We start from the raw sequence: 14,508 nt of genomic DNA on the forward strand, positions 1-14,508 counted from the left end.
CCATCTAAATGCAAGCAAACCTCCCTGCATAGCGTGGCGATCACAAATGCCGCCTGAAGTGCATCCTTTCCAGTTTCGGAATGGACACATCTAGTGCTTGCTACCATAGCAATACAGATTTAAATATTTAAAAGCATAGTTTTAGCATAGTGATTGGAGACTGCAGTCTCAGAGACGAGTAGCCTGATAGACTTCGGGAGCTCTGTGACCCTGTGTCCGGTGAGAGGTTGAGAAACAGCTGTATTAATTCATACTGCACTCTCCTATGAACTCAAACCGAAAAGGGCCAGAGAGAAAACAACATTTTTGGTGAAAGAATGCTCTTAGTCGATGTCACTTCCTGGATATAGATTCACAGGCAACAACCTCATGTTTTATGGCCGTGAACACCTACCCTCTTCCAGTCGTCTGGTGTGAGCTGCCGCAAGAGGTCTTGAGGCACCAGTTCCTTCAGCATCTTCGGGATGTTTGGGAAATAGGACTTGTCATCCTCAAACTTCACCCTGTAGATAAGAGCCCCCAGCTGCAACACATCTTCGCGAGAGCATTTGTGGTAACCTCGTAAGTATTTTGGTAATTCCTGCACAGATAAAACAGAATTAAAAGACAAACGTTTTGAAGAGATATTGAAGCCGTAAAACAAAACTTCATAGAACACCAGAGTGAATACGCCATGAAAAAGATTCTAAATTCCTTTAAAAGGCTTCCTATTTTACAACGCTTACACACAGGTTGACGGATGCTATAGGTCTTTGGAAGTCATGATCATATGCATAAACTGAATCAGTGGAACGCAATCATCAGTGCACTCAAACATGCCCTTCCCTCATCACTTCCTTATCTCTGACAATACTGGTCGACATAACACACAATTTATGAATATCCTGGCTTCTTCTACTTCACGGAAACCTGGACATTCGGATCAGTTGTTTTTTTTGCACTTTACACACCTACACCTCAAAGTCAGGTACTTCTCTTGATAAGCTCCATGGCAGTCAATGGCTCACAGCCCCCATTATCCCATTTCTCTTTTTTTTATTTATTTACACTTATGTACAGAAGCAATAATAGAGTAACAATCAGGCGTGAAAGGATTGGGTCTGAGATTGATTGATTTCAGGAGTGAAAAAAAAAGAAAACTAAAAGAAATCATTAAACACATTCCAGATCTTCTCATACAAAGACAATTTATATTTCAATTTGTAAATCAATGTTTCAGTTCTTGACAGGCAGTGCATTTCCTGGACCCATTCTTCAAAAGAAGGCAGGATACGGCCTTTCCATCCTCGAAGAATTAACCTCTTGGCCACAATGGAAGCTCTAAAAAAACATTTTTAGGGCGGAGCTGATATCAGCCAACCCGGAATCATCACCTAGGATCACAATCTTAAAATCCAGGACAGACCCCCCACCCGTAATCCTGTCACACACATCACTTTGTTCCAAAAATCTCTGACCCGCACACAGCTCTAGAGCATGTGTGCCAAAGACCCAACATCCTGAACACAACCCCAACACTCGTCACTGTCGGTCATGCCTCTTTTATGTAATGTTTCCGGACACCAGTATACGCGATTTAGAATCTTAATTTGCCGAGACTTTTCACTCAAGTTCAGTGAACACAAGGAGACATTAACACACATATTCAGCTAGGTACCGATATCAATCTCAGACCCAATCCTCTCACTCCAAACCACCCGCAATTTGTCATTACTTCGATAATGCGACACAATTAACTTATATAGTCTACTGGCCAGACCACCTTCCTTCCCATTAGAATCGGCCAGAAAGATGTTCAAATCCAAGGTACAGGACCAGTCAACCTCACCCACAGACCTCCTTAGATGTCTATACACAGAATCCGATACATTACCAAAATTCCATCTTTCTCTCAGCTCAGCTGCAGTCAACCACTGATCATCCTTCCCTAGATCAGAGACCTGTCTAATACCAGTCAGGAATCAATCAGGCCAAAAAATTGTACTTTTTTACTCCATCAGGGATTAACTAACTGGATAATCCAAACACCACCCTGAAGTGTTCCATATAATACATCAGCTTCCTGAAGATTAGATGACTTTTATACAGGTTGTTGACATGCAGAATTTATCTCTTCTCCTTTCTAAGTTTTTTATGTGAAGAGCATAAAAAGGAGAACCCCTGCTACTCTTTTTTATTCAGAATATGTTTGTGTATGCTTTGTTACTCATCTTATCTTCTGCGGTGCCATTAGCCACTTCTTCATATTTTCTTTTACTGTAGCTCAATTATTTTCTTGTCCCTGAGTGATCACTAAGCCACCTTTAACTTTCACATGCCAATGTTGTCCCTTCTCCACCATCTTTTATTGACTTTGATTTTGTTTACAATCTTAACATTTGTTAAGTGTGCTTGTCGGATTGGAGAACTGCAAGATGTCCTACAGACTAATATGGCATGAGCCTGTAGAGTAGGCTTACTAGCTTTATTTGAGAACTATGTACAAATAGGGTCAGCTAAAAATGCAAGCTGGGATCCTCCTGCAAGAAACAATAATAGTCTGGGTGGTCTTCTCTCACAGTCATGTCTCTCCTGCTGTCTGCAGGTACTCTGACCTTTGGGCATCTGTAATTACTGTCTAAATCCTTAAAGTTCTCGGGAGGGTGCCTCAGTCCCCTGCTGTGGCGTTTTCGGGGTTCTTGAGCCTTATTCTTTGTTCTATTCTAGATGCGAGCTATCTGGGGTCCCACACCCTTTGACTCTCTTTGACAGCAAGTCTTGTAGGCAGCTGAGCCACTGGTGATGACCATCAGGAAGAGCCATAGAGGAGTCCTAAGGCAAGCTAAAGGTTTCCTACACTTCCTTTACTTCAGCCCTTTCTTGCCTTCATCTCTCTGGCTCCCGCTCCCCCCCCCCACATCTGGTCCTAGATTGGCCGACCTAGCCAAATGGAACCTTCCTCCTCTGGTTGTCTAGTCCCTGGCCCTCTACAATCTCACAGTCACTTCTTTCTCTTCTCTACTTTCTACTCATCACCTCTGTTCCACTCTCTTTCTTGGATGTGATGGTTTCTGCGTCACTCTAAGGCCCTGATTTTTGTACCTATGCCCAACATCAGGGATTTACCACGTTTCCCAAAGTTCTTTGTTCTCCTTCTTCAAAAGCATGCCCTTCTTCTAACTTCTCCGGCTTCTCCTTTCTTGTTTCCACCTCCTCTTTTTTTCTTCTAATTCCTTCATCCTGTCCACTTTTGTCTTTAGCCCTTATATCTTGCTACCATTTGCTTTACCCCTTCTACTGCCACCACCTTAGTTGCCACCATGTACTTCTCTCCACTCTCCTGAGGTTACCACTTCTTTAGATTGCTACTGGTTCCTTCTTTCCACTCTCCTCTCATGCTATGGCCTCTTCCTAGGTTAGGTTGCCACCAGTCTATCCTCTCCAGGCTTACCCTCCTGATGTTACCACTTGCTTTACTGTCACCGCTCCCTTCTCTCCATTCTCCTCTCCTGATATTACCACTTCCTTAATTGCCACAATGGCCTCTTGCTCTGGCCTAACACCACTCATCCAGCCTCTTCCGGTTCACCAGCCTGGTCTTCTTCCACCGTTCTTCACTCTCCAGATCTCTTCAACTTGCCTGGGGCTACGGAATTTACTGACAAACCCAGCAGACCCTGCAAGTGGGGGGAGGAAAGTATAGTTTGCCCTCTGAGGGTTTTTGGGCACTGGCAGGGTCCAAGGGTGTCTTTGAGGGACAGTTAAGGATGGTATAACTCTGGTGTGAAGCCCATGCAAGGTGGTACTGGGGGAGGAGGGGCTCTGTTTACCAGAGGTGGGCTTACAGGGTTGCCACATAACTGTCTACTGCTAAGTGTCGGTCACCAAGGGGAAGTGACCAGGGGATCTACACCATCCCACTTGCCGTTGTGTGCTCACTAACATTTCCTGTTTAGAGGTCATGGACTGAAATGAATAAGACTTAATAAAGTCCAGGTGCAGATTGCCCGAAATGTAATTGCTCATTGCAGAAAAACGTTTTCTCCATTTTGAGGAACTGTGAAATTGGGATACAGCTGTTAATTTCTGATCAGCAAATCCCAAAGATGGGGTAAGTTTCTTACCTGTAACTCCATTTCTCCAGCATTGGTATCTTTCATAGATTCACATGCTATGAAAATTCTCCATCGTTAAGCTGGGAATCCTTGGTTAACTTGTTACACTAGTAAATAAAGAATAATAGGTATCTATTATGTAGCCCATTGCCCTAGTTGTGGGTGCTTATGGTCTCCACCAATAGGATGTCGAGTATGTAGCTCCTCCCCTGCAGCCTCCCTTCAGATTCTACCCTGTGCATGCTGGATTTTGATGTATCCTAGGGAGACTTGTTTTGGTAGGGGATGGTCAGAGGGCACCTGTGAATCTATGAAAGGTACTAACGCTGGAGACATGGAGTTACAGGTAAGAAACGTAGCCCTTGTCCAGCATTGGATCTTACATAGATTCACATACTATGAACAGATTTCAAAGAAGTATAAACATTGAATTGTGGCCGATAAAAGTAAAAAGCCTGCCTTATTGAAAGAGGCGCTACAGCACTGCTCTTCCCCTTTTTGCGTCAGCAGCATGTTGCTCCTGGAGGCAGTAATGCCTGGTAAACGTGTGTGGAACGGTCCAGGTGGCTGCATGACAAATGTCTTTCAGGGGCACCCCCAAACACATTGCCGCCAATGCTGCCATAGTTCTTGTTGAGTCGGCATGGGCTGGTCCAGTTAGCAGTTTGTTTGCGTTTGCGTGACAAAAGAAGATGGTGAAGGATATCCACCTTGCAATTCATTGCTTTTCCTTTGTTTGAAAGCGGGAAAAAGCTGCGAGAGGACCTTGTTTGTTTGTTTGTTTAATATTTATTATGCGCGCCAGACTCGAAGGTATCAGGGCGCAGGCAGAAAGTAGGAAGTCATACAGCTTGGTACACAGTTCTGTGGAGGTGGTATTTCAGTGCTCATTTAACATCTAAAGAGTATAGTGCAACATCTGCTGCTGTCTTCGCTTCTTGGAAGAACACTGGCAACGTAATCGACAAAAGCTTATGGAATTTGGATGTTACCTGCAGTATAAAATGTGGATTGGTTGTAAGGACCACTTTATCCCTGTAAAAGCGTAGGTATGGTTCCGTTATTGTGAGGGCTTGTGGCTCCGAGACTCTTCTTGCCAATGTAATGGTTTTAAGAAATAAGACTTTCCAGGAGAGGAAATTTATGTGAGCAGGCGCCAATGGCTCGAACAGCGCTTTCATGAGCCCGGCGAGAACCACATTGAGACTCCCTTGCAGTGGAAATGTCCTTGTAGGGGGAAAAGATCTGAACCACGCACTCAGGAAATGCTTTATTAGTCATTCAATGAAAAGGGGGGTTTTCCGCCTTTCCCTGGTATATATGGAGATGGCTTCCAGGTGTACCTTAATTGAAGTATGGGAGAGCCCTCCCTGAGCCAACAACAGGTATGGGAGGATAGCCTCTGGACTTGCCGAGAGGGGCTGAATATCCGGCTGCTGTGCATGCCAGGCACAGAACTTTTCCCCTTTGCTCTGGTAGGACCGATTAGTTGATGGAGCCTGTGCCACTTTAGAATGTTTGCACACTCCTGAAATAGATTTAAGTGGCCAAATTCTCTAAAGTCAGGAGCCACACGGTCAACTTGAGTGCTTTCAGGTTGTGGTGTAGTAGACAGATCTGATTTCCTATCGACAATTGCAAGAGGTCGGTGTACCATGTCTGTTTCGGCCAAATGGGGGTTATCAGTATCACTGTGCATGGGTATGTTTGTATCATCTGTATTACTTTCCATATGATGGGAAACGGTGGGAAGGCATAGGCGAAGAGCCTGTCCAAGGGAACGAGAACACGCTTCCCATTGATACCCACTGGTGCATCCTGCTGGCAAACTGTGTATTTTGCTTTGTGATTTGTCGCCAACAGGTAGACTTTTGGCCGCCCCACTGGGCAAATATGATCTTTAATTGGCTGTTGCACAGCTCCCACTCGTGGGATTGGTTGGTCGCCCTGCTGAGGCTGTCTGCAATTTTGTTGTTTACTCCTGGAATGTGAAAAGCTTGCAGCATTATCTTGTTGTTGATGAGCCAGTGCCAAATTATTTGTGCCTCCTGAGATAAGAGTAGTGACCTTGTTCCCCCCTGCTTCCTGAGGTAGTACATGGTCATGGTATTGTCGGTGAGGATCCGGACTGTAGAATCTTTGAGTACTGGTAGGAACAAATTCAGGGTCCAGCCCACAGCTCTGAGGTCCAGGGCATTTATGTGTAGGCAGGCTTCTTCTGCTGTCCATCTGCCCTTGATGTGGAGGTAGCCCAGATGCACTCCCCAGCTGGACAGGGAGGTGTCCATTATCAGAGTATTGTGCGGGATGAGGTCCTGGAGCGGGCACCCCCTTGTGATGTTTTGCAGTGTCACCCACCCCGGCAAGCGGGTTGTGTGTTTTTGTGTGATTTTTACACTGTCCTCCCATGATCCCATGACCTGGGACCAGTTGCTGGCGAGGAACTCCTGCAGTGGGCGCATGTTGTGCCTGCAATGAGCTATGAGTGGCATGCAGGAGGACATTTTCCCCAGTAGCCCTATACATTTTCTATAACTGATAACACGCTCCTGGCTTGAACAGAGGGATCAGTGATTGGAGCGTGTCCCGGGAAGGGCGAACTATAGCTTCGGTTGTTGAGAAATGAGCATCCAGGAAAATGAGGCTTTTGGTTGGCCGCAGAGAAGACCTGTTGAAGTTCATCTCGAATCCGAGCCGCTTCAGCAACTGCTTTGTTTCCGAGATGGACGTGTGTCCTGCTGCAACATTTGGAGCATGCACCAGCCAATCGTCTAAATAAGGGTAGACGTGATGGCCCTTCTTTCGGAGGGCCGCAGCAACCAGTGCCTTGTTCCTTTGGTGTTTTGGTACCTTTTGTATGGCATTCTTTGCCAACATTTGCTTTATTTCTTGTTTTAGCATGCTTAGATGCGCAATGGAACTTTTTAACGGGGGAATATTTGGTGGTTGCTTGTTGAACTCTAGAAGATGGCCGAACTGGACCACCTGCAACACCCATTTGTCAGTTGTTACATTGTGCCACTGATGTAAGTGATGTGACAGTTTTCCCCCCACTTGTGCTGTATTGGCTGCGCAGTCAGGCCTCCGCCTTCGTCCTACCCCTTTGGGAGGGGGCAGATCTTCTCTGCTATTGCTGTTGCTTATATTCTCTCTGGCGCTGGTAGCTTTGGGACTGCTTTTTATACCCCTGCTAGTAGTGCAATGATCTCCAATATGCTCTGGAGCTCCTGGTATTTGCGGAGTAACTCGATCTTATTACTGCATCTCGCAAGGTACAAAAAAATGTGCTTGGACTGCAGAGTGGTTAGTGACCTGGTGGTGACTGTCTTCATTGCTTTTAACGACTTGTTGATCTTGGGGCCAAACAGGTTGTCGCCTTAAAAAGTTATGTTGCACATCTGGCCTAATGTCAGTGCAGCATAGCCATCCTTGCTGACCCAGTACTACTCCATTATTAATTAGCTTGAAGCCTGTTCTGGTCAAATCAACTGCAGTATTGATGCTGTGGTTCGTGGCCGCCTCACCCTCTTTTAGGATGGCATCAGCCTCTGCATGTTTTTCTTCTGGTAAATTCTCCAGAAATGGTGCTAATCGGTGCCACATTTCGCAGTCATACCGGGATGCAATTGGCAATGTGTTGGCCACCTTTACTGTAATATCCGCTATGGAGAGCACTTTATTACCCAGTGCATCCATTTTCCGGAATTCCACTTCCGGTGGCGCCCGTACACTTATGCACCTCAGCGTGGGCTTTTCTGTAAACTGCTGCGGAAACCACTGACTCTTGTGAAGGTTGCAATGTGAGACACTTATGTGTGGTGTCTGGTACACTGAAATTCTTCTGAAGTCTGCACTTGAAAGCTGGTTCTGTGAACGGATGTCTCATTATACAGAGTCCCTCCTCCCATACATGGTCGAGGATCAGACAATGGACTTTGTGCATGTGATCGAAAAGAAAACATTATTTTTGTCTTCGGTGGTATGCCTTCGTGGCTAATGTTTGGAATGCTCCAATTTCATCATGCGGGATGGTTTCTGGGGCTTGTTGACCGGGTCGTCCATCTGGTCATCATCCGTGTTCCATTGGTCATCTCAAGGGGGGGGACTATGTGGTGGTTGTAGATGCCATATCCCTTGGCTCTTGATCTTTGTCTGTGTCAGTGAGCTGCTCTTCCTCTTGGTCTGTCTGGCTCTGTACCATTGCGACTGGGCGTAAGCTTCTCCCAAAGCCTGATTGCTTTGGGAGCTGACCATGTGGGGAAAACAACCTGTCACTATGCTTATACTTCTTGGCAACCTGACAGATTCCAATCTCTGTGGCTCTGGCCGAGAACTGGTTGGCGATGAGGGCCCCACTGTAGGGGCGACTCCTTAAGCTTCTGGGTGCTGGTGTGGTGTTGTAAAGACTTGGAGGCCCATTGGGAGTCTGGTATCCAGCTGGGTTAGTAGGCTTTGCAGTGTGGATAAAACTTGTAGTGAGAGCAGTGTTCGCAGATTAAGCAGTTGCTCTTGTGGCTGTGCTTGAACGAGGGGTCCCAGTGTACTCCTGGAACTCTGCCGTTGTTGTTGGGGAAGGCGTGGGAACCTCAATGGAGGGGGCGGAAGCCACAAACTCGCCTGAGTCAGAAGATGCAGGTGATTATCTATGGAGTGCCTCAAATTCAGAGTCTACCTCGTATTGCAGAATCTCTTCAGGCATGACTTGAGAGTATTTCATTGGGGATATCTGCGCTGTGATTGGTTGGGGTTGCACCCCACCCTGCTCCCCTGATTGGCGTTGCTGCACCTGGAGTACTGTTTCTCTGGCTTTGGCCTGTATGCCCTCATATGATGGTGTTGGTGAGCAATGGGCTACAAAATAGACACCTATTTTTCGTTATTTACTAATGTTAAAAGTTAACCGAGGATTCCCAGCTTGACGACGGGGAATGGTCATGGCATGTGAATAAATGAAAGATCCAATACTAACGAAATGCTTAATGATCAGGGGATACTTAATCTTGTAGGTTTATGAGAACTATACAGATGTGCGGGAGACAAGAGACCTGAAGACATATCGGCACAAGTTGTCACTTTATTTTATGGCCATTGAAGCACAGGGCAACAAGAGCTACCACAGTCAGAAAAAAGGTAAACTCTTTATTAGTATAGCAACAGACTTTAAATTGAGTCAGAATGAATGACCATTTTCACTTTGTTCCATTTCTAATATTGGGTAGATCCACTGACCCACGTGCATCAGAATGATATATCGATACAAAACTTGAGTCAGGATAGAAAAAAGTACAGTCTTCAGATGATCTTAAGTCAAAATAAAGAAGTCGAAAATGTAGAAATTATTCACCAAAGTCTGAAAAAATATCGCTCTATATCATTCGAAGTTAAAATGCATGAGCTGGAAGAAGTGATGAGGAATCCTTCTTGCAAGGCTTACATGAGAGGTCTGTCAATCTCAATTTTATCTTGAGGGAGAAACTGATGTTTCTCTTAATTAGAGGACTATTTTACAAAGAAACTTGTCCAAAACACTGTACATATAACATATTTATATACATTTATTATTACCCAACTGAAGTGGTTCCTCTTCAAGGAATGGCTCCTCCCTAACACCTAGGTCCACACACCCTGCACTCCCCGCCCTACCTGAGACTTGGTGATCTGCTTGTAGATACCTTGCTGCCCATTGCCCACCCTCGCCCTCCCTTGTTAACTCCCCGCTCCCTTGTGCTTTGCTTCTCTCACTGTGTTCCTCCCCCTATGGTTGTAAAGTGCTCTGTTGCTTCCGGTAGCTAGGTCCACACTCAATATATACCCTTATATAAACAATGCTAATACGCATTTAACAACGTTGGAAGGATGAAAGGCTGGGTTGACTTGTGACCTGCTGATCAAACACAGATGTCAGCAGAGAGAGCTCAACCCGCCTAGTCATATTACCATTATAAAACATACCACTTCAGTAATTCTAGTAATGTAAATTTTCATCTTGAAAAGCTACCTGATAATAGTGGAAAATGGAGTCCGCCATCGGATCTTTTCCAGGCACAGTGTTTGTCCAGAGCTTCTTCATGAAGAATACCTGGTAGGTGAGGGAAGGCACAATACCTGCAATACAGCCAACAACAAGGGTGAGTAGAAGGTACCACAATCTAATTATCATGCTACAGTAGAAGTTTAGGGACAAATTATCAAAAATTGGGCAAATTGACGTAGCACCAGATTGGCTTCTTTAGTGAAACAGATCAAAATGTTTTTGGCCCAGTCAGTATCATCTAAAAAAAAAGTGTACAAAAAGGAAGCAGCTGGACTTTTGTTCTGTCTGCTCCATGGTATTACAAAGATATGTTGCCTAAACAAAATGGAGGAAACTTTTTTTTTTGTTCCTTGGAATGTTATGCCAGAAGGTCCTAAATTTGTTTTATTGCATGCCCTGTTTCCTCTATTCCAATACTTCTGGTGGGAAATCAGATGGCAAAAGCACCCCATTCCACTCCAAAAGCCTATATATAGTTTAGTGTAAACATGTTTGTCCCATTCCATATTACACTAGCAAGCAAAACTGGTGCTAGGCGCATTTGTTCCGTGTTTGCAAATACTAGATTATCTCGACTTTTTTCTGATGGGTGATTGGGGTCACGCAATATATGTGGAGCCTATCTCGCATCAAAAAAAACCCTGGCTGAAGCCTCTGGTGCGAATAGCTTTGATGCCCTTCTGGGTAACGGCCATGAGCCCTCGATTTGCTCGGGCTGGCAGGGCCATTACTGGCCCTGTACATCTACCGTCCACCCAGCACTGGGTTTGTTTATACATTTATAAAGTGCACTATACCCACTAAGGCGCTGGTTATAGTTTAATCAATCCAAGTTTGGAGTCAGAAACAGTTAGGGGCAGCCGATCAGTCTGATGAAGGGCCCTGGGACAATAGCATTGTCTTAAGGTGTTTCCGAAAGGTCCAGTAGGATTGCTCTGCACTCAGTGCTAGCAGTAGAGTGTTCCAGTTCTTGGTGGCGATGACTGGGAAGCTTGTCCCGAGAGCTCTTGCTCGCTTGAATCTTGGGGTGATCAGCTTAATTAAAGGCTGCATTCGCAGCAGCAGCAGCAGCATTGCGATCGGACCACAGCTGCTGCTGGAAGAGGTTTTCCTAGACTTAGGAGTAATTTGGTGATGAAAGAGAGGTTGGTCCAGTCAAACATCCTTTTAGAAAGTACCAAATTTGCAGCAGTACGTTTTACTGAATTTCCTTCTCATGTTCATATTTCTTCAGTCTCATAAAAGTGAATCTGCCAAAAGGCTGGTGGGTATTTACCAAATAGAATGCCGGGCTCCGACTGTGTCAATGAAATAAGGAGCACAATGGGACTGGGGTGCAATGAAAAGAACATACAGCAAACAGTCTCGGAATGCACCTTCCGGACCAACTTCAGAATCAGGCCCTTGGGCATGGCATCTGAAGAACTGGGGGCAAACTACCTAGGTGTGCACTAGGGAATGGAGCAAACACTTTCTGATGCCCATCCATATTACATAAAGAGTTTTGCACAAGTGAGTAAATGGAGAAAGGGGATTGTGGAACAGTTGCAAAAAGGAAAATAAAACATCTACTGCTTATGAAGCATGTCAACCATGTAATATAGGTTTAACAAAGGAACCAACATCATGAATAGCCTGTCTCAAGAACTGGAGGAAACTGATTCTGCTGCTTACATCATCGGAAATGGAGTAATCCGAGATCACTTTAAACTTGCAATCCAATCTTTCACATTTTAAGTGGAGATTTGGTCTTCGATCCTTATATCACGATGCAAACACAGCAAAAGAGGCAAATTAGTCATTTTTGTTTTCTCTGTTGTAAACTCTATATATGTTTTGAAGTGGGAGTATTTTACTCATTATTTCCTAACAATGTGAGAAACATGATTTTTAGAGAGTAAAAAAAGTAATTCTTATTTCAAAAGGGTCTATCTTTTGGGCAAGTAAAAATATATTCCAACAAAATAATAATAATTATGTTTTTGTAATCCATACTTCTTTACACCGAGTAATTGATGCAAAGACCCTCTTCAATTGCGGTAGTAATAATAACAGGGCTCCTTCTTGTGGCACTGCTCTGCTGGTACCACTGATCCAAACATATCGGAGGAGCTGTGCGGGTGGGAGCAAGCAACAGGCTCTTATGAAACTTCTGTGCCCTATTCTTCTGTCACATTGCTTATCTGTAGGGCTGGCTGTGTCTGCAAGCAACATGAAGCCATCTGATGTGTGTAGTCAGACTATCTCCACGTCTACCCACTAGTTATCAAAGTTTCATGATCAGTCCCAAAGTCGGGGTTGATGCCGCCTCTGAGCCTTTCATATAAAACTCCCCGGACCAGTCACCAATAGGAAAGCCATGGAGGTGAGGGCGCAGCGCCCTACCCCTGATGAAATGCTTGACCATATAACTGGTGAGACACACCCAACAAGCACCTCCCATTATTTGAAGGTGATGTGTCAGCAATGAGTTTATACAGTAAATAGCATGCGGGGGGACTAAGAGCCGCGGACAAGGTTGAGCAGACTCAAAATGCACACAATAAATAACGTGCTGAATGGTCCCAGGTCATTACCCCTCCCCAAAATAAAATCTATCTGTAGGTCATAATCTCCACCAAATGAAATCTATCTGTATGCTTACTACAATTCTCTGAAGCAATAATCTCCACATGCTGATCTTCTCTAAGAAAATACCCCAAAAATCACCATGCCGACATATTATTATGCAAACCGCTTGGGACGCCCCAGCTATTTTAGGGCTGGGTTAAGAAATCATATTGTAACTAAAGCCTTAGCATGCTAGGGGCAAGTGCTTTGTTGTGGGCTTTGCGCGGACTCATTAACACCTTATTAGGTATTATATAGTGAAGGAAAATATAAAAGTAGCCAAATTGTGAAGTTATAGGTTCTCACCAACATCAATAACAATATTACATTTGCAAACAGCAATTTATGATGGATTACTCATGCTTCTAAGCCCTGTAATAATGGGTGTAAATTTACCCAATTTCAGGGTTCTTAAGAAGATCCAGCATGCCCAAAAATGAACCAATTACCATCTTTCGCGGGTCGAGCTTTCTTTATCCAGTCAGTCAGGTGCCTCACAAAGTCGAAGAAGAAATCTCCTTCCGGGACACTGATGACCTGCAAGGAAATAACCAATCAATACAACAATGTTTGTATTTATTTATTAGAAAATACGTTACAAAGAAGGTTGGTGTGTCTATCCTGGGAGAAAACCAACACCAGGTCCCTAGTACTCGAAAGAGCACAATCTATGACGTGTACAAGGTGCACAAACAGAAGCGCAAACAACTCTTAAACTTGGATTGTTTTGTGCCACTCAGACATGGTGCCACACTTCAGTCCATCACAGCTGTGTAAGTGAGTGCTGTTCTGTAACAGCACTGGGGGGCATTTGCACTATCAGGCGGGTGGGTAGAGGAATAAGCACAGTCACTTCTGACTGAATCCATCACATGGGCCCTCCTCGTCCAAAATACCTCTCCACCACTCCCTATAACTCACTCCCCACTTTCTAAAACATGGGCCTGTAACCCGTTGCTCCCCAGACGCTTAGCTACATCGTTCTCACACCACTGAATATGCAGGCTACGGCTGATGGGAGTTGTAGACCAAAACATATTAAAAGCCAACAATTGCAGATACTTGTTCTAAAACCACAGTAACGGTGGGCTCTATGTCTTTGCCTCCGATAGGCAAGGGTTACTGTGTAATCTGTTGCAGTTTACAAGCTGAGCGCGTACATCCTAAGTGAACATTAACATATATTTGCAAGGTAATGTAAATTAGTCTTATAAAATGCACTCTCTGCCAGTTTGGATGGAGAGGGGGTGGCAAGATGCGAAACCGGAATTGTTCATGAGTGCAGACCAGCGGAACCACCTTTCTGTGTGAAAGTATGTTTCTTGGTGGTGTGTGGGGAGGGCATTTGGGGAAATGTCTATGTATTGTATTTTATTGTATTTGTCATTTATATAGTGTCCTTTTCCCATTTGAATGGCCTCAATGTGATTTGTGGTTGGAACGCCCATGGGGACCGAAGTTCATGTGTGGGAGATTCTAAGAGTACATTTTTAAGATGCGTGTGTGCATTTTGCCAGGTTAGGACTTAGGTGGGCTGGCTAGGCTCCCGTAAGAAGCCCGTAGGTCAGGCACATAGGGAACTGCTGTTGGTGGTTTAGGGTAGAGTGTTAGTGCCAGAGACTCGATATGTGCCCAGCTTGACTGACATCTTTTCATAGATTGTTGCTTTATACTAATGGCATAGGTGTTGAGGAATGCCAGGGGTTTTAGTGTGGACGGTTATGCGAGCCTCTAGACCGGAATTGCATTGCCATAGCTGCATTCTATGGC

The 14,508-nt window shown here is 44.7% G+C and overlaps 1 protein-coding gene across 6 annotated transcripts in view; it reads right to left on the reverse strand.

Annotated features, from left to right (window-relative positions):
• MYO7A (myosin VIIA) overlaps window positions 1-14,508 on the reverse strand; it is a 1,239,317-nt gene that overhangs the window by 32,929 nt on the left and 1,191,880 nt on the right. For all 6 annotated transcript variants that reach the window (XM_069640000.1, XM_069639997.1, XM_069640001.1 and 3 more), the window contains 3 exons: window positions 13,188-13,275; window positions 10,093-10,199; window positions 395-580 (listed from right to left, as the gene is read on the reverse strand). In XM_069640000.1, coding sequence (XP_069496101.1) covers window positions 395-580; window positions 10,093-10,199; window positions 13,188-13,275 — 381 coding nt within the window. The remainder of the gene's footprint in view (window positions 1-394; window positions 581-10,092; window positions 10,200-13,187; window positions 13,276-14,508) is intronic.

The sequence above is a fragment of the Ambystoma mexicanum genome, chromosome 7q (genome assembly GCF_040938575.1).
Source record: "Ambystoma mexicanum isolate Mex_15411 chromosome 7q, UKY_AmexF1_1, whole genome shotgun sequence".
Classification (NCBI taxonomy): domain Eukaryota; kingdom Metazoa; phylum Chordata; class Amphibia; order Caudata; family Ambystomatidae; genus Ambystoma; species Ambystoma mexicanum.